At 33.7% G+C, this 21,363-nt stretch overlaps 1 protein-coding gene across 19 annotated transcripts in view; it reads right to left on the bottom strand.

Moving 5' to 3' along the window:
* LOC141411442 (uncharacterized) overlaps positions 1-21,363 on the bottom strand; it is a 313,736-nt gene that overhangs the window by 136,103 nt on the left and 156,270 nt on the right. For all 19 annotated transcript variants that reach the window (XR_012436174.1, XR_012436181.1, XR_012436180.1 and 16 more), the window contains 3 exons: positions 15,081-15,180; positions 14,365-14,490; positions 14,066-14,132 (listed from right to left, as the gene is read on the bottom strand). Coding sequence is in view for 2 of the 19 variants with exons in the window: in XM_074043157.1 (XP_073899258.1) it covers positions 14,461-14,490; positions 15,081-15,180 (130 nt within the window). In the remaining 17 variants the exon portion in view is untranslated. The remainder of the gene's footprint in view (positions 1-14,065; positions 14,133-14,364; positions 14,491-15,080; positions 15,181-21,363) is intronic.

The raw sequence follows: 21,363 nt of genomic DNA, 5'->3' as shown, positions 1-21,363 counted from the left end.
TTCATTTAACTCTGAGGGAAACAAAGAAGAAATGATGGGGCCATACTTGCAATGATTGGTCCTCATTAGTTCCTTCTTTTGAAAATTCTTATTAAAATCAAAACTTCTTATACCAGCAAATCACTAAAAAATATCTTAACTGTTTTGATCATAGGAAACATTTTCTCTTGAAGAAAAATTAGATATAAATGTATACAAATTGTGATATCATATTAAATTGGAAAATTGATGTGAAACAAAATAGTATATTTTTAAGTGATATAATAGACATAATAAGAAGTATTTCAATAAATGTTACTGTCTTTCATGAAGTAATGGGTTACTGTTGAAATATGTAAAGGCTACTCTTCCACCTGCCCTTGCATTTTGGCATACCCATAAAAATATGTTTCAATAAATGAGGTAAAGAAGTGGAATTGTGTAGCTTTTGCAGTGTCCTTTGAGGGAGAGGACAGCCTGTTCTCTCTAAGTGTCAGGTGTTTAGATGCTCACCTTCTACAACTCCTCATGTGTCCCTGGTGTAATTTGAAAATATTACACTCATATCCATCCCTAGATATATATGTCATTGAGATTTAAGCCAATGAGGATTGTACTGTATGGATGATGAAATAGAGAGCTGGAATCAAAGAAGTTGAGTAGTGATTTTGTGACTTGTTTTAAGAGACATATCACATCTTAAGCCACCATTGAATGCTTCTAGTATTGTTGCAATTACAACATTTTCATCTATTCCCTCTGCCTTTAGAAACTGTATCAGTCTTCCTTTGTCTCTGACTCTGTTTTTTTCTCCCTCTTTCTCTGTCTGTGACATTCTCTTCCATTCCAGAACTCTTTAGCCCTGAGACATAGCCAGGGTTGTCGTCAATCCTCCTACCTTTCCTTAACTTTCTCTTTCCAGATTCTGTGGTTGAATTACTCTGAAAATATTTGAAAATATTTTCCAACAATACTTGTTGTTATTCTATATATCCCGAAAATATTAATTTCACTTTTGTGAAATTACTATCAGCTATTATGGGATAAATCTGTATTAGCTTCTAGATAATATTATAACATTTAAATGATCCTTCTGTTAATTAAAAATAAAGGTGAAATTACATAGTGTAAACATTTAAGGGTAAATAATTCTCAAATCAAATACCTGTAAAATTTTTGGTTGGAGCTGGCTGCCTTTATTACACATGTGTAAATCCAGAACTTCCATGAAGCTGCAAATTAATAAATTTTCAATGATGACTACCTTGCATATGTGTGTATGTATGTGTGTATATGTACACATTCACATGCATATATTTGTAAAAATTGACTTTTACCTTAGAAACAGACACTGTTACTCTACAAGTATCTAATTCTCCTCCTTCCCCTATACACTGCTGACTAATATTGAGTGAAAGTCAAAGAGAACAGGTCCCCATTTGACAACCTGATGACAGGAGGAATATTGAGTACACTGTGACAAAGTAGGCAGTTCTGACATAAATAGATCCCAGCTATGTTTTAGAAGGAAATTTTCCTTAGATGTCTCTATAGAAACCTGTTTGAACAAGCTGTTATATCTTTTACAAATCTGCCAGCTACTTTTTTATGAGCTTCAGTTGCTCTTTATGACTATAATAAAAGGAGAGTAGAGGCCATGTGTATATCCAATGGTCCCCAAAACAAGCATCCTTATACAGAAAATGTAATGAGATCTTTGGATGTTCTTTCTCTTCAGCTAGCTGGTGGCTCTCTTAACTCTTTTGCAAATATTTTAATTGTGTATGTGAAGTAAGTTTGGCAGTTGTCATTATTGTTAGTTAATCTAATAATTCCCAAAATGATATGTCAACTCTGTAAAGATAATGCATACATCAAAATGGAAATTAAAATTTCCAGTAATCCAAACACATAATTTGATAGATACATTGTAGCAAGTTTAGTATAAAATGTATTTATTCACAGTGCCATATAAGTTTATAATATTTTAAATAATTATCTTAAAATTTTAAGTGTAAATTCAGACTATAAATTTCTTAAAGGACACACTTAACACCATGTGTTTAAATTATCAGTCATATTTCTCATTATTACAATAGAATCTGTGCTTTCTTTAAATTCTACATTCTACTAATCTACCAAACTAGACTTGATAATAAAACAATGCCAAAAATTCGTTAATATGCATCACAGTCACTGAATGTTTTTGGTTTTGATTTTTCAGTGTTAAAGATCAAACCCAGGGTCTTGCACTTTCCAGGCAAAGGCTCGCCCATTGAACAATATCCCCACTCTTCAATTAGTTTTAAATTACAAATACTTACATATTTACTTTTGAAATTATTTGTAGTATAGGAATGAAGTAACAAACAATTTTAATTACTTTGACTTTAAGGAAAATCATAGCTAAATTATCTTTTTTTTATATTTTATTAATTTATAAAAATGTATCACTTAAAATTTGAACTCTACTCATATCTGCAATCAGTTTTATTTTTACTTCATTATTCTTCTTTTCAATTTTTTATCTATTAGTTTTCTTAGTTTTACTTTCAAAATTATGGTACGTATAGCAATATTCATTTTCATGTCATCAGATTTTTCTTTTGCTTCAGTGAAGTGCTGTACAAAAGTTAACATGTAAACATTGAGTGTGTATCACTCAAGATTTTTTTCCTTCTTGTAATTAGCACCATGGTGTCAGTTATTTTCCCTGTAGATTATAAAGTAAAATATAATCAAGATAATTGATATTTAAGCATCTCTATGATATAGTACCCCTTTATACTTGCATTCTTATACATGCCAACTTTTAAATTCTCATGCATGGAGAATTTTTATCTACTTGGACCACCTTATAGCTATAATTTTTATCTACTCCTCTTAGTTTTCCAGTGTTCTATTTAAGATTTAATTTTAACATTACTTTTTCCAAAAAGAATGCTTCTGACCCTGCTCTTGAGTACAATATCTTCCTTCATAGCTTTTGTCATTTATAAGTCAATCCTTCCACATTATTGAATACTTAAATATTATTCCATCCTTTATGGTGTCGTCAACATTAGCTAACAGTGTTTATTTTGCTTTACTATCTTTTCACTATCTGTTGTTGATAATTAGCAAGCCTCTCCATTCTACACAAATTCCTCCATCTTAATTGCCATTCAGGTCTCATCTTTGCCCTAAATCATTGCACATTGCCTGATATTTTATGACCCTTCCTTCTCCTGGCGACTATAGTCATTACCACTTATGCTATTCATCTTGTATTTTTAATGCACTGCATATCACTGCTGTTAGTGTTTTAGTTGCTGACAAAACACATCCTGCACTCTCAACTAGATTGAAAGCCCTAAAGCACAGGCTTTTAATGAGAAATTCACAGCTGATTGAAGAATGATTTTCTAAAACTACAGAAGGTTTTTCAAATTACACATAAAAATTATACTTCGTTTTTTCAAAACAAAAAGTCCTTATATACTTAACAATAGGATGCAGTGATCAAAAGCACAGGTCCTGTCTCTGTGAAGGAAGTGTTTTGAATTTCTTCTGTCATAGATTATTTATGTGTTTAATCGGTTAGATTTATTAACATGTGTAAAATATTGAGACACTTAAAAAATACCCAACAGCATCTAATGTTTACACTGGGAATAATAATTCACTCTCTTGTCCAATGCTTTTGGTAGCATCTTCATAGTTATTTTACCTATATTTATATAACAAATCAATTTTATGCATATAATGACATAAAACTCAACTTGAAAAATATTTAAGCTAATATGAAAAACACTAGATATTGAAGTCATGATGAAACTTTTTAAAAGTGTAAGAGATAACTACATAAAAGCAAATATTACTAAAGCTCAATTTTCCACCTTAGTTAAAAGGAAGATGCATAAAATAATAAGTATAAGCTTATATCTATTGTTGAATAATGGGTAAATAAACAGCAAGTAGCATTACAAGTAAGTGTATAGGAGAATAATACAGTGGAAACTTGGTATTAAAGCAGAGAACCATTGAGGAAAGAATACAAATGTGTAGGATACATGAAGTTTAGGACTGTAATGTGGATGCTTGATTCATTTATCCAAAAATTCAGGAGAAAGGTCAATTAACACAATGAGATTAAATATTTACAAGCTATGGATCTTTTAAGTGATTTATATCAATGATATAAAACATATTTATACATTAAAAATTAAATTCAAAGGATCTGAATAGTCATTTTACTAAAGAAGGTACATAAATGGCCAATAGCAAGAAAAGTTCCTCAAAACCGTTAGTTATTAGGGCAATAACAAATCGAAACCACAATGATGTATCATATTAAACTTTAAAAACTCTGTAATTGAAAAATAGAAAACAAATGTTGACAAGTATGAGCGGAATTTGGAAATCTCATATTTTGATATTTTGATAGCAAGCATTTAAAATGATTCAACTTCTATGGAAGATAGTTTGATGGTTCCACAAAAATTAAGCAGAATTGTCATAACCTAGCAATTATAGGCTTAGGTCAGTGTCCAAAAGAATTGGAAACAGGAATTCAGATACATGTTTGTCATTGTTCATCATGACATTATTCCCAATCACCAAAAGGTGTAAATGATACTGGTGTCTATCATCAAAAGAAAGCAGAAACAAAACAGAACAGGTGCAAACAGTCCTAAAAATTGAGCCCTAAAAATGAATGGAGCTCTGATTCATACTAAAAGATAGCTAATGTTTTAACCATTATTTAAAGCAAAATAAGCCAGAAACAAAAGTATAAATATTGCACAAATGAACTTCCATGAAATGCTTACAATAGGGGAATTCAGAGATCTTCATGTTTAGACTGCTATAGGACAAAGTGGGGATGGGAATTAATCGCTTAATAGGCTTTCTGAAGAAAAAATTGGGGAATAATGCTAATGGTTGCACAACATTGAAAATATAATTAATTTCATAGAATTTTATACTCAATCAGCTAAAATTATAAATTTTATGTTATATAATTACTCTGAAATTCTAAAAAATGTAAATCATATTTAATTGTTGCAGTATTTTTATGTTTAGAAGTTAATTTTTATAATCTGTTTACTGTTTTATTTACTTGCTCTCTGAAGAAACTTTGAATTTTAAAATTATTATTTAGATATAGTATTTTGCAATTCAAACTCTCATGAAAACCAATAGTATTTTTGTTGATTTACTTAGAGAAATAAACTCCTGTTTAAATCATTTAAATTGTACACTGATTTTCTTAACTTGTGATGTTGAGTGGGATGAGTCAGTATTGGTGGGTGTGTTGATCTTGAGTAAGGCGCACTCCTCCATTGAGGACTGATGAAAACTTACATTAGTAAACTAGGCCCATTACATTCAGGGAAAAGTGACAAAATTCTTGACCTGAAGTGCTATCCACCAGTAATGAAAGCAGATTAGGGACTGTCATTACACCCAAGACTTAATTTCTAGTTACATTTTTCACGGTTGCTCCTTTCCTTGATCATTTCCTTACAGATTTCTAAGGGTTAAGGAGTTCAGAGGTTTTATTTGTGGTTCACTTTGATGTTTTTTACAAATAGTTCTCAAATTTGAGTAGGATCTGCTACATGGATTCTCACCTAGAACAGACCTCAAAGTTTGATTTGTAGAACTGAAATTTCCTATGACATCCTAAGATAATGCAGTACTCACCTGTTTGTGGAGAGGCTGGAATAAACAAACCTACTGTCCTGTCAGTAATGTAAAAGTAATTATAGCAAGTATAGCTATGTATAATACATATTGTTTGATAATAATAATAAATGATAATGTCACTGGTTAATATATTCAATATACCATATTGTTTTTTCCATATTGGGGATCAAACCCAGGGCACTGAACTTCACAGACAAGAACTCTACCACTTGCACTATACCCCCAGTCCTATACCATACTTTTTATACTTTATTTAAAAGTGTTCTCTTTCTATTTATATAAAATAGCTTACTATAAAACAGTATCCTACATAAGCCAGCTGTAGCCTCAGACATATTTATGTCTCTCTTGATTATATCATAATAAAACACAATTATGCTGAGCAATTGAGCCACACTATCTAGATTTGTGTAAGTACACTCCATGGGGTTCACACATTGATGAACTCAATTAAAGAGACAATTCTCACAATGTATTTCATTGTCATGACTCAATGACTGTACATATGTGCTAACATACACGTACAATGCAAAAAGCATATGCACACTGTATATGCATATAATTAAATGTACTAATTTATTTAATTTCATATTTGCACAAGGATAGTGCCTTTCTGTTTATTCCAACTGGTCCTTGGAAATAACCATTTATGTCTGTGTTTAATTGCAATTATACAATTACATTCTTCCTTTACATTTTCATGCACTTTCTCTCCACACACAATCCCATCCTTACTCTTGGTCAGTAATGTTTTGGAGGCAGTGGCAGGACTAGAACTGTTTCATTACCAGGTGGATTTTATGAATTTCTCAATGATTTGTTTTATATTTATTGTCCATTTTTTACATTTTGAATTCTTTGAGATTTTAATTGTTGTGCTGGGTGGGGGTACATTGTGGCATTTACAAAATTTCTTACAATGTATCAAATATACTTGAATTTACCCCCTCCATCAATCTTCTTTATCCTCCCCTCCCCACATTCCCACATTCAACAGGTATCATTTTTCCAATTACACTGATGTGTACACAGTTTTTTCACTGTATCACCCTCCCACACCCTTTCCCCACCTCCTCTTCCTCACAATGGTACCAATCCTCCTCCCACCATAGGGATACTCTGTTCTGTATCCCGTTCTCTGAATCTGCAGAAGAAAAAAGGAAAAAAATGATATTTTTGCTTGTTTAAGATAGCTACACAGGGAGTTTCCTTGTGATATTTCCATGTATATATGTACTATAACCTGAATTGGTTTATTGCCTCTATTTTTCTTCATTATACCTTAGTCCCTTTCATATGGTAGTTTCAAATCATTAAAAAATTCTATATTCATTCTTATATAGAAAGTATATCAACCATATTCGCCTTCTTAATTTCCCTCTTTACCCTCCCCATCTTGTATGTGACCTCCTCTAGTGTGACCTGTTTTTCATGTTACTGCTGTATGTATTTGTATTGGGTCTGTATTCCACATATGACTCTTTGGTTAAATCTTGCTTGTTATTATTTAAATTGTTAAATATCTTCAAATATTTTAATGATGGTAGTTTTTTTTTTACTTTACTATAAGAGTAATGGCTCCCTCCCTCTCTCTCTCTCTCTCTCTCTCTCTCTAACCCTCATTTATTTTTGCTTACTACTACCTTCAAAATATATGGGAACAGTGTCTTTCCTCAATCCAGCCCTGAATGGGATGAGCAGGAGAGGAATCTTCTGTGTCCCTCCCTGATTTTTATTTCTTCATTTAAAAGGAACATATATGCTCATTAATATATATTGGGTTGCATTATATCAAATTCAGGCAGCAAGATTTGCCAAGTTTTTTGGTGGATCAATAACAAGGTAAATAAGCTCTACAACTTTTGGGGGAAGATCCACCTCACACACAAAGCAGGAATGTAAACCATTCTTCTGCTTTCCTGTTTGTGAATACTGGATAAGTTTCCTGGTATTCTTCACCTTATGCTGTCACTTGGAAGGAACTTTCATATTCCCCACAATTTTGAATAGCACTAATACTTAAAATCTTATTCAATTATTCTCTATCAGTTAAAAACCAGTGGAGTGGAGGAGCTTAGAGAGTGGCACTAAAAAATTCAAACCCAATGATGCATTGGCTAGGAAATCTGGACATGAATTGTGAGAACAAACAGTCCACAGCTGGTTTCCCAGGTGCAGTACAGGTGAGCCTTGGCAGGTGATTTTGAACCATATGAATTATAGCTTTATTATGTGGGCTACAGCTGATATGGTAGCTCAGCTAGAGTCATAAATTATCAAGAGGCATCATTATATTCCATTTAAGATTCATTTCAAAACAGGTAGCTGTTCAATCTAAAATTTATTTGTTTTTTCAAATATAGCTAGTGTTCACATGCTTTAAGGTGTGTACTACAGGACATCCAAGAGGGTGACTACCATACAGAAACAGAAAGCCTAACCTCCATGACTCAAAACCTCCCTGAGAAGTTGGAGCCACACCTGGGTAACTCTGACTGCCTCAAGCCAAAATAATAACTGCCATCACACTAGATGCAGGAAAAAAAATTCAAAGCCTGATCCACAAATCAGTCTTTAATTACACCTAACAACTGCAACCCAATGCACAGCCAGCAAGGTGGGTCCAGAACCAGGGAAACCCTCCTTCCCCATGGCGATTTTTCTTCCTTTTTCTTTACTGTTTTCTTTTTTTTCCTTTCTCTTCTTCTTCATACATCAAGTGCAAATAATGCAATAACCAGAATCAAATCATTGACACCCTGAATCCCTAGTCCAGTGAAACTTAGCCCACAACAAGTTACACAGAAAATTTGGTGGCTAAGACCACCTCAGCAGCTGCTGCAGATGGCTCCAAACCTGCCTGAGAGACACTCCACAGAACAAACAGGTGAGGGTCATGCATCACGTGGAACTTCCCCAGCCACTCTCAGTATAAACCAGCATAGCCCCTGGGCAGACTGACCCCCCCAAAAAAAACCATAATAACAAACAGTGAACTGTAATTTAGCACAATTGCAGAGGGTGTGGAAATGATGAAAGCGCACCAGAGAAAGGGTAGGGGTAAGGAGCTAATCTCACTGCAAACTATTAGTAAACAAACACTGGAAAGGCAGGAAGGCAAAGAGTGGGCATACAATAAGTCACTCCCCAAAGAAGGGCAGGTAGGGTATCACAGAGCTCATCTCCTGAGCCAGTGAAGAACATCTGAATCCTAACTGCTCTGCAAAACTGAAAAACAAACAATGAACCATAATGACACATAGACAGCAAAGGGGGCTGATGGAGCTCTGAACCTGCCCCAGAAAAAGGGGGCCAGGTAAGGAATAAAACTTGTGTGTGAAAACCCCCATAAACAAGCATAGCAAAAAGCTACCTCCCAAACAGGGCAACTAAGTGGAGTACAGAGTTGATCTCCTGAACCTGAGGGCAACATTCAAACTTGAACTGCCCCACTTCATTGGGGCAGGAGCTGACTGAACAGTGGCAGCTGAGGGTAACACAGCTATCAGCTGGGGAAATCAATAGCTCTGACCACCCTGAATGTTCTGGCAAAGCTACCTCACCTCACAATTTCAATTTGACTGGAAGACAAAATAACAAAACATTACTCACAAGCCAATCACCTGGTGAGAACACATCAGAGCTTCTACTTATATGCTAATATCAGGACTGGATGCCAGATGAGTAACCCTAGAACTTAAACTAAGTTGAAATCCTATTGTTCCTGAACATGGTGTTTGTTTTTTTGTGAGTTTGTTCGTTCATTTTTTTCCCATTGATTTTTATTTTGTTATTGTGGGTTTTCTATTTTTAGTTCTATTCCTATTATCTTTTTTTCCCTATACTCTCAACTTTACCATCATAATCTTCTCATCCCTACTCTCACCCCTTTCACTCTCCCACACTCTCCTGAGCTAAAATCCATTGCTCTCCTCCCCAACAACTCATACTTCCCCTTCTTACCCACTCTCTCTCCCTGCCCTCACCTTCCCCTACCATTCTTCCCCAACCTGTCACCAGACTACCTTCCCTCCTACACATTCATCATCTGCTGAGCAACAGACTACTATACCAACTTACACAACCCCAAACCCCTGCAATCCCTGACAAAAGTACCCTCCACTACAACAACAGAAGTACACCCAAACTCACACAAGGACCACAAAAACCAGCAACCCCCCCACTGCTTCTCCTACTAACTCACTCCACTTCCTGCCTCCCCCTTTAGTGCCACCTATCTCATTCCCCAAATTTCAATAACTAGTGTAAAAAATAACCCCCAACTCCCACTGCTTACAGATATTACCACCAAGGGGTCTTCTATATAATATATAAACTACTGGTTGTGTCTTGAACCTGTGAATTAATTATTACTAAATTACACAAGACCAGAGATAGAAAAAGCACACCAACCTACCTAAAAATCAAGACAGCCACAAAACAAAAAGTAAATCAAGGGAAAGAAAACAGGTTACTAAAACCAGCAATTAGCCTATCAAGAACATAGTTGCTCAGTACAAAAGCAGCAATGGGAAGAAGAAAAAGGTATGGAAAAAACTCTCCTCAAAAAAATATTTCAATACAGGTTTCAGAGGGAAATGAAGATAACAGATACAAAGTTTCTGACTCCAACAAATAAAGATAAATGACACCAAGGAACCCAGGGATGCCCACAAAAAATCCTCAAAGGAGAAATTCTGGAAGTAATCAATAAGAATTTCATGGAGATGATACTAGACATGGTTAACCAAGATGTACAAGAGGCACTCAAGAAATTACAAGACACCAAAAATAAAGAATATGAGAAGACATAGAAGCAAATAAATGAGCTCATAAGAGCCCTAAATATACACCAAAGTGAAAGAAGAGAACATTATAAATAGAGAGATAAATGGATTAAAGATGAAAATGGAAAATATTAAAGAGGAACTGACCCTGCTATGGAAAACCTCAGAAAAAAGAATCAAACCGAAACACAAAATAGAAATTAAAGGAAAAACTGAAGAACTGCTAGTCAAACAACTCAAGACCTGCAAAAGGAATATACAAGAACTTACTAACTCCATCAAAAGACCAAAGCTGAGTATCATGGGCATTGACAAAGGAGAAGAACTCCAAGCAAAAGGGATTCATAATATGTTCAATAAACTAATGACAGAAAATTTCCCAAATCTAAAGAAAGTTAAGCCCATTCAGGTACTGGATGCCTCCAAGACAACAAACAGACTTGACCAAAATAGAACTTCCCTATGACATATCATCATTAAAACAATAAGCATAGAGAACAGAGAAAAAGTATTTAAGGCTGTAAAAGAGAAAAAACAAATGACATATGAAGGTAAACCCATCAAAATCATGCAAATTTCTCAATGGGCACCTTGAAAGTAAGAAGGGCATGGAGTGAGGTATTCCAGGAACTGAATGAAAACTTCAACCCTAGGATTCTCCAGCCAGCAAAACTGTAATTCAAAATAGATGGAGCAATAAAAATCTTCCATTATAAGCAGAAACTAAAACAATACATGACCATCAAAAGATTCTCCAAGGAATTCTGCCACCACTACAAAAGATTCTCCAAGGAATTCTGCACACAGAAAATGAAACCAAACAAAACCATGAGAGGACAGGCAATATCAAACCACAGGAAAAGAAAATATAAAGATTTGGGCAGTAGCATTGATTCAGCTGCACACAATCAAACTCTTAAACAACAAAAACTACTAAGTGGCAGGAATCACCACATACCTATCAGTATTGACAATGAATGTCAACAAACTCAACTCCCTCATCAAAAGACACCATTTGGCAAACTGGATTAAAGAAGAAGACCCAACAATCTGTTGTTTACAGGAGACCCATTTCTTTGACAGAAACAAACACTTGCTTATGGTGAAAGAATGGGAGAAGATTTACCAAGCCAATGGCTCATGAAAACAGGCAGGAGTAGCAATACTTATTTCAGACAAAGTAGACTTCAAACTTATATTGACTAAGCAAGATAAAGAAGGACACTTCATACTAATAAAAGGGAAAATACACCAGAAGGAAATAACAATTATCAACCTATATGTACCCAATGTCAGTGCACCCAATTTCATCAAAAATATTTTAAAGGACTTAAAAGTACATATAGACTCCAACACAGTGGAAGTAGGAGACTTTAGTACTCCCTATCACCAATAGATATGTCATCTGAACAAAACATCAATAAAGAAATTTTAGAACTAAATCACACCATAGATCAAAATATACCTAGCTGATGTCTACAGAATATTTCATTCAGCATCCACACAATATACATTCTTCTCAGCAGCCCATGGAACCTTCTCCAAAACTGATCATATCTAAGGACACAAGTGTCAGCAAATATAAGAAAATAGAAATAATCCCCTGCATTCTATCTGACCATAATGCAATAAAACTAGGACACAAAAACAAAAACAGCAGCAGAAAATACTCAAACAATTAGAAGTTGAACAAGACATTGCTCAATGATCAGTGGGTCATTGATTAAAAGTTTCCTGGAAGTTAATGAAAATGAAAACACAATCTACCAGAACCTATGGGACACAGCAAAGGCAGTCCTAAGAGGAAAGTTTATAGCTATTAGTGCATATATTAAAAGGACAGAAATATCTCAAATCAATGACCTAAAGCTATATCTAAAACTACTAGAAAATCAAAAACAAACAATACCCAAAACAAGCAGAAGGAGAGAAATAAGAAAAATAAGGGCCAAAATTAATGAAACAGACACACAAAAAAAAAGAAAGAAAAAAACCCATACAAAGAATCAATGAAACAAAAAGGTGGCTCTCTGAAAAAATAAACAACATTGACAGACCCCTGGGAAATCTGACTAAAATGAGGAGGGAAAATTCCAAATCAATAAAATCAGAAAACCAAAAGGGGAGATAACAATAAACACCAAGGAAATTCAGTGAATGAATCATTAGAGACTACTTTGAGAACCTATATTCCAATAAATTTAAAAATCTTGTAGAAATGGTCCGTAAACTTGAGACCACCCACAGAATGGGATAAATATTTGCTAGCTATACATCAGACAAAGGACTGACACCATTATATATAGAAAACTCAAAAAACTTAACTCCCCTAAAATCAAAGAACCAATTAATAATTGGGCAACTGAACTAAACAGAACTTTTTCAAAGGAAGGAAACCAAATGGCCAAAAAGACATTAAAAAATGATCACCATATCTGTGGATAAAGGAAATGCATATCAAAACCACACTTAGATTCACTCCTGTTAGAATAGTTACCATCAAAAATATCACCATCAACAAATGTTGATGAGGTTGTGGGGAAAAAGGAACCCTCATACACTCCTGGTGGGAATGTAAAATAGTACACCCACTTTGGAAAACAATATGGAGGTTTCTTAAAAAACTAAACATAGATCTGCTGTATGATCCAGCAATCTGACTCCTAGGGATATACCCAGAGAAGTGCGATTCAAATTATTCCATATACATCTGTACACCCATGCTTATTGCAGCACTATTCACAATAGTCAAGTTATGGAGATAGCCAAGATGTTCCACTACTGAAGAATGGATTAAGAAAATGTGCTATTTATACACAACGGAATTTTACTTCGCTATGAAGACTGAAATCTTGTCATTCTCAAGTAAATGGATGGAACTGGAGAACATTATCTTAAGTGAAAGTTAGCCAGGCTCAGAAGGTCCAAAATCGTATGTTCTCCCTTATATGTGGACTTTAGATCTAAAACAAATGCAGTAATATTATTGGACATGGGTCACACCCTAAGAGGAGAACACATATAGGAGGAATAGGGAAAGGAAGGCAACCCAAAACTTGATAGTGTTTGATGTGCCCAGAGGAGCTAATATAATAATCTTAAACTGACAAAGGTCACTATGGGAAGGTGACTGGGAAATAGTAAAGAGGTCTGGTAGAGATGAATCAATTCAGGTTGTAATACACATATGCATGGAAGCAATGCTAGGAATCTCCCTGTATAGCAATCCTTATCTCAAACTAGCAAAAATGCTAGGTCTTTCTTATTATTGCTTATGTCTTCTCTTCAACAAAATTGGAAAATAGGGCAGAGCAGGTTCTGCCTGGAAATGAGCGCATGGAAGGGAGAGAGAGTAGGTGGGGGGCAGGGGGGAAGATGGCCCAAGCTATGTATGCACCTATGCATAAATGAATAAATATATCAAAAAATGTGTGTACTAACACACCTAAGTCGTGTGTAATTCTTGCAACTAACAGTAATATGATTTTTGAGTATTGCCAGGCAGATATAATATCACTTCTCTATCTTTTCTTTTGCTTTAGAAATAAAAGCTGTAATTCTAAACTCTGAAAATAAAAGAATTACAAATAAAATATGTAGACACATACCTCCTTAATTCTTCACTTCTTAAATGTCAGCTGTACAAAATGACTTCATTCTAAAGAGCACAGTATGCTGTAAAAAGGAAGGAAAAAGAGTAACTTTACCGTCAAGAAAAATGACAACTAATATCTCAGCTTAATGATCAAAGTTAACATCAAAATTGGTAAGTCATGTAGATAATACACTATCATGGTAATCTCTGAAGTGATTGTCACATCTTCTTTGTGGTCTTCTTCGCCAAAAGTTATATTCTTAGTTTACTTGTGAAATGCAAAACCCAAGTCAAAGACATTCTACAAAATACCTGAGAAGTACTCCTCTAAACTGTCAGGTGATAAAAAACAAGGAAAGTCCAAGTAACTGTCACAATCAAGAGGAGCCAGTGGAGACATCAAAAGACTCAATGTAATATGACATCCTCCGTGGGACTCTGGAAAAGTAAAGAATATAACATACAGTCTTAACGAAATCTGAAAAGGTGTGGACATTAGCTAGTAATATATAAACATGGATTTATGAATTGTGACAAGTATTCCATACAAATGTTAACCTCTTAATGACAGGGGAGTGTGGGTGTGGGATATATGGGAACACAGTACTATCTTCACATTATTTCTTTAAGTCTATAACAATATGTTTAACAATAGTGTAAAAATCAGTGTGGATTCTGTTTCAGTAGATGCAGGTTGGAGCCTGAGAGTCTGCATTTTTAAAGAGCTTCAGATATAGTTCATGCTGATGGAGCTGTTGTAGTGGTCACAGGAAGTTATAATCAAAGGATGGGCCATAGGTCTGCAGGACCAACATCACCTGGGACTTACTAGAGATGCAAGATCTTCTACCTCAGACCTTGTAAATCAGAAAGTTAGGGGAACCTAGATGATGGAGAAGCCCATATACAAAACCTGAAGGTCTACCTTTACTTTTACTATTTTTTGAGTAGTAATGGGTGGTATATTGGAAGTGAGGGTTTGCTTTTGAATGATTAGCAGATTGAGAAAGTTGGTATAAATGTTTTACCTTTTTAATCTTATTTGGAGCTGAATTTAAGGTCAAAGAAATGTATCTATGCAGTTTGTCCACTGATGTCCAGATCACCACTTTATGTGAGCTGCCACAGCTGTTCAAAAACAAATGGAAGACTGACATACACAAGACTTAAAAAACAGCATGAGCAATGTTTAAATTTAGTGACCACTTATATGCCTCCAAAAGAATTAACAAATTCTCAAAATTAAAATGAATTGCTATTAAACGCCTGACTATTCCAGCTCAGTCACATTCAGACCAACAGAGTCTTTTAAATCAGAATTTTTTCTTTTCTATAGTTTCTAAATAGGTACGTATATGGCATAATATAGTTTTTCTTACATGAATAACTGATTTACTGTAAAAGATGAATTATTCTTGCTTCATAGTATGTTTGGAAATTCATTCATCTTGATATATCTGCAAATCAGTAGCATGTTAAAAGTGCCTATTGTGTAAATAGAGCACAGTTTTTCTATTCTCTAGTTAATTGTTCTTCCTAATATTTGCAACTACAAGTGATATGAAATAAATATATTATACAAAGAGAAGTTCTGGATGCAATGTTATGACATTTTAATTTCTTTGACATTGTCTATTTTTTCTCTTAGTATTTAATTTACTTCCTACTTATCATTTTCGGTGACATCTTATTGCTGCACATACAACATTTGGTTTTGTGAAGCTATTTAATTTGAGCCAGTTAGATGGAAGTGAGTTCACCATAGAGTTCAAAGTAATGAACCTGATAACATAAGGTTACATGTTCTCAAACATTTGCTGACTTTTCTACTTCTTTTCTACTCTTATTTCATCATATTACTTGCCACATTTTATTTTGGCATGTTTAGTATAAATATTTATATTCTAGATTCTGATGTATGTTAATGTGTGTACTGTAAATATTTTGTACAAACTGTGGCATGTATTTTCAATTTTCATGTTGTCTCTTAAGAAACAGAAGATTAAATCTTGTGTCGTTAACTTTATTATCTTTTACTTTATAGTTTGTGTCGCTTTTTCTTCTTATACTGACCCTTCCATAATCCTTTCTTTGTTGGAGTTAGTCATAATATTTTTATGAGATTCATAAAGCAATACTGGGACCACAACCACTATGTTGTAAATGCTTCTGCAGATCAGCTGACATGTGCTTACCATGTGGTTTATCTTGCAGCTACCTGACTGTAATGAGACAAGAGCCAAGGGCGTCAACTTGTGCTATCAATTAGGTATCCTACTTTGGCTTCGGGGAAAAGGTGCACATGCAGATCCAAGTCAACAGGGACTAGCTTATTCTGCTGATTGGCTGGCTTTTCTTCATATTCTCTTCCAATTCTCAGACACCATTTCTTCATCAATGTTAGCTATTCACTTTATAATGATTCTATGTCCACTACTGCTCATGAAATAAAGAACCTTCCATAGACTTCTTCACCATAATCACCGAGTTGGCTCTATTTAATAGTATTTCTCTCTATTCTAATGCTTTTTAGCTGTTTTTCATTTTAATGTTTCATAGAGTGGCTAAGATATAATATCTAAAATATTTTATACCATATCATTTTTCCTGACTCTGGCTACCTAACCAACCCTAAACAGTACACATAACTTCCCAAGAAATTTGGCTTCATACCCTTAGATTTTAGTTCACATATATTAATCAGTGAGAACTAATATTTTTGCATGAGGTAAGGTAAAGCCCATTTTTTATTTCTATAAATAAAAAGTAATTGATCACCTTCATCTTTAAAAGCTCTTTAAATGATAATACAAATTTATTCCTTTACATTGTAAATTTACATCCCTGGAAATATTCCACTTTGTCTTAATATATTTTTAAATTTGTAATTGTATTAGTATATGTTGACATTAAAGAGCATAAGTCATACTATCTTGTTTTCTTTAAGAACCAACTTTTACTTTTGATTTGTTACAATACATAGCATGTAGTCAAGCATCATTTAATTACCCAGGGATACATTCTGAGAAACGTGTTATAGTTCTGTCATTTTGTGAACATTTTAAAAGCTACCAATACAGACCGACATGGTATATAGATTGGCCAAAATACATCGCTTGTTGGTGCAGTCAAGAGATGATAATCATGATATACGTAAGGCTACTACCAGTATAACAGGGCACACTGTTTCACAATAAACATTTTTCATGAGTTCACTCTGAACACTGATAAAATTAAAGTGTAGTAAATATGCAACCAGTAATGGTAGCATAGTCATTTATCATTATCAAGTATTATATAATGGACATAATAATATGTGCTATGGTTTTATAGTAATGACAACACAGTAGGTTTGTTTATATCAGCATCACCACAAGCAGGTGGGTATTGCATTGCAATATGATCTTAAGATCATTATGATTAAGGAAGACAATAGGAATTTTTCAACCAATTATAATCTTATATATGTCATCTTGACCAAAATGACATTTTTCAATGCATAACTATATTTACAAATCAGCTGAACATTTATAACTTAATTTCAGTAAGTATAAATCTTCATAATATTGTATTTCTCCCCTTATTTATGCATAATATATTAGTTTATTTAGATCTTTATATACTGTATCAAAATAAAAGATTTATTGCTGTGTACAAAATATGTGTCATTTTTATTTTAAATAATACATTTTTATATCTTCTGCTCATCAATCTTATATGTGAATATAATTGTATTTTCTGTTTTTACAACCTCACAACATTGTAATTGTCCTCTTTCTATTCTCTGTTAGATTTCTAGCTTTAATAGTAGAAAATAATATCATCTACAAATAATATGTTTATATGTCTTTGTGATCTTCATATATATTTTTATTCTTACTGTCTTTTTTAGGTTAGTGCCTTTCTACCGTTTTGAATCAGTGACAATAGACACCTTTGGCTTATTTCTGATTTTCTAGGAAATACAGTCACTGAAGACATCTCCTACTACCTTGAAGACGCTTTTTTCTATTATTGGTTGGATTTTTGTAATTATGATTATGCATTGATTTTGACCAAATATGAATTCTTCCTTTCAGTTTCATCAACTGCCAAACAAAAGAATAAAACAGAAAGATGGAACATGTAATATTGACACTAGAAAAAATACATTCTTATGGGAAAAGCACCCAATGACTAGATTAAATGAATATCTTCCATTCTCTAATTCATTGTTTCTTAAATTCGTCTTCATTTATAATACCTTCTCTCTGTTTATTTCTAGATGGCTTTTTTGCTTACATTTTAATATGTTTATTCTTAATTATGGCACCTTGGTTTAAGCTTACATTTATTTATTTTCAATGCTTTTTTTTTCTTTCATTTTATCATTGTTACCTTTACTTACATGTGTATACATTGTTTGTGCCTCCTCCCCCCTCCCTCTCCCTTTCCCCTCCTAACCCGCTTCCTGGCAAAACTTGTTCTGCCCTCTTTTTCTCCAGTTTTGTTGAAGAGAAAACAGGAGATTATAAGAAAGCCATGTTGTTTTTGCTATTTTGAGATAAAGATAGCTATACAGAGAGATTCCTAGTGTTGCTTCCGCATGGAATAATACACAAGTGCATGCATGTGTGTTACAATCTACATTGATTTATCTCTACCAGACCTCTTCACTACTTCCTAGTTTCCTTCCAATAAGTGATCTCTGCTTATTGGACCTCTGCTTAAGATTACTATATTTGTTCCTCTATAGTGAGCACATCAACAACATTCAAGTTTTAGGTTTCCTTCCCTTTCCTTATTCCTCCTGTGTGCATTCTCTCCTTAGTGTGCGACTCATTTCCAATAACATTACTGCATTTGTTTTAGGTCTAGATTCTGTATAAGAGGGAGAACATGGGATTTTTGGCTTCTGAGTGTCTAACTTCACTTAAGATGATGTTCTCCAGTTTCTACTCCTAATCTTATTCTGGGATAATTTTGACAACCATGGATCATGACCACATTCATCAAGATAGTTTACATTTGTTATTGTGGGTATTGGAAGACTATAACAATCTTTTCTCAATTCAAATTAATTTATTTGATTGAGAAATAGCTAAGTATGTGAGTAGTTTTGATAGTTGACGAGAGTAATGTGCCATGTTTCTAATAAATTGAATTAATCCTTGGGGCTCTAAATGCTGGGTATTTAGTTGACTTTCTCTTCTCTTCTCCATCCTTGTGGATGATTCTATTGTCCAAACTCAAAATTTCCTTAAATTGATTGGTCACAGTCTTAAACTGAATGACTGGTGAGGAAAGAAATAATCTTACTGTACTCATTCCACTAAGCTACTATCAGCATGCAATTACCCTGCAGTTTAAAGTGTACATATGTGTGTGAGCACTCTGTTTCATGAACTATCAATTTGTACACAATTCAACCAGTTCCAGGCAATAACAACTATGTGGTCCCTTTAAATGCTCAATAATAAAAACAACATATAAACATCAAGCTGTTTCTTTAGAGCTATAAATGGGTCAAAGTACGTCTCCTGTGACTATAAATGCAAGAAGGGTTGTAAAGGACTGTCAGAATGGCTCAAATGATCAGAGCACCTGCCTAACAAGTATAAGGCCTTGAGTTTAAATGCCAGTGCCACCAAAAGATTAAAAAACCCCATGTTTTACTACGGAATTGAAACAAAAATAAAATGGTCATTATGTAATGATAAAGGGGTCCCTTACCAGGATATGGAACTTGGTGGCATTTTTGTCTAAGACCACAGTTTTTCTGATTAAATAGGAGGAAAAATATTATATCTTTATATTTATTGAGAGGAAAAATATAGGCTGCTTTACCAAGAGATATCTCTTGTTGTAGGGTTGAAATTGATGCAAGAAAACAGTTTTTTTTAACTCCAAAATAAACTTTAACAAAATACAAATTTATTACTACTTCATGCAAAAAAGAAAAGCAAAAGCTGTAGAACAAAGCTGGAATTATAGATCCCTCAGACTGAGGAAGCAAGGTTATTTGCTATTCATTATCCTGACATTCCTTAGTGTGGACTTCTCTACATGATCTCGGTGGGGTATTGGAAATGTTAATATTTTTACCTGTAAACCAGAAAATAAGGTAGAAACAAGAAAAGAGACCTGGGCCATTTATTGTGACTTTTTTTAATGAACATTTACTACTACCTCAATTAAAGCATGTCCACACTTCCACAGAAATGATCTGGGAAATTTTGTTTCTATAACATAATCTTTGTAGTCTCTGTCACAGTTTATCAGTTACATCACTGCATATTTTACCAAACAATAAATTGATAAAGACTACTAGGCAATTCTTTTGATTATCTTAGCCTTCTTTCCTTGAGCTGTGAAAGTACAATCTTCTACCTCTTTGAGGAATTTTTAGGGAAAATTATTCTTCTGTCTTAATTTTTTTTCAATGTCTATCAATTCCTTTTCATAAAATAAACAATACAGTTAATGAATCTAATATTATATGGATCATGTTTTATCCATTTAAGCAGAATACTATTGTTAAAACAAGAAATGAACTCAGCTAAGTTAATTCATGTAGTAGTAAGAGAAAGTGAGATTTTCTTTACACTTTCTCATCAAGTGAGAAATGCAGTGAAGAAGGCTCTCCAACACCCTAAACAGTGCAACAATCAGATACAAAAGAAAGAGTAGGAAGAAAAGTACAAAAAATTTCTTAACTTCACTGAATTACAAGGCAAAATTATGAAGGTTGACAGCCAAATTTAATTTTGGAATTCTTTCCATTATTATTATCAATTTATAGTTTTAAACAAATAGGGATTTTAAAACATAAATGTAAGTCATTTCTTGGCATAGTTCAAACAAAATACATATAAATAGGTGATACTATTTTAGACAAAAGCATAAACAATTAAGAAAATAAAATCCAAAAACAATGAAAAAAACATATTTATGTTAATCTGATGCTCTTAGTTCAATTCTATAGTCATCATAGCACAGCCACTAAAAATTTTATGACTACTTCCTAAACTAAGTATTATACCTTAAGAAGAATGTTTCATGAAAAGTTATTTTGCATGTGTAAATTCAAGTTCATATTTACAAATGAAAGCTTTACTCCATCATATGGCCTTGTGTGTAGCTTCTTGCTGACTTTTTCTGCAGTAATTCACACTCTTCAACTCCTACAGTACAGCTGTGAAGTCAGTAGGGAATCATTCAATTATGTGTGATTTTACACATCTGTGGGTTAAATCTGAACATCAAATGCAAAATTGTACCCATGGGGACATTACAGGAATTTGTATCTCTCCCTGGAGGGTGCTGGATCTA

Source organism: Castor canadensis, chromosome 10 (assembly GCF_047511655.1).
Source record: "Castor canadensis chromosome 10, mCasCan1.hap1v2, whole genome shotgun sequence".
NCBI classification, from domain to species: domain Eukaryota; kingdom Metazoa; phylum Chordata; class Mammalia; order Rodentia; family Castoridae; genus Castor; species Castor canadensis.
The sequence above is the reverse complement of the archived record's forward strand: the minus strand, read 5'-3'. Positions and strand labels throughout refer to the sequence as shown.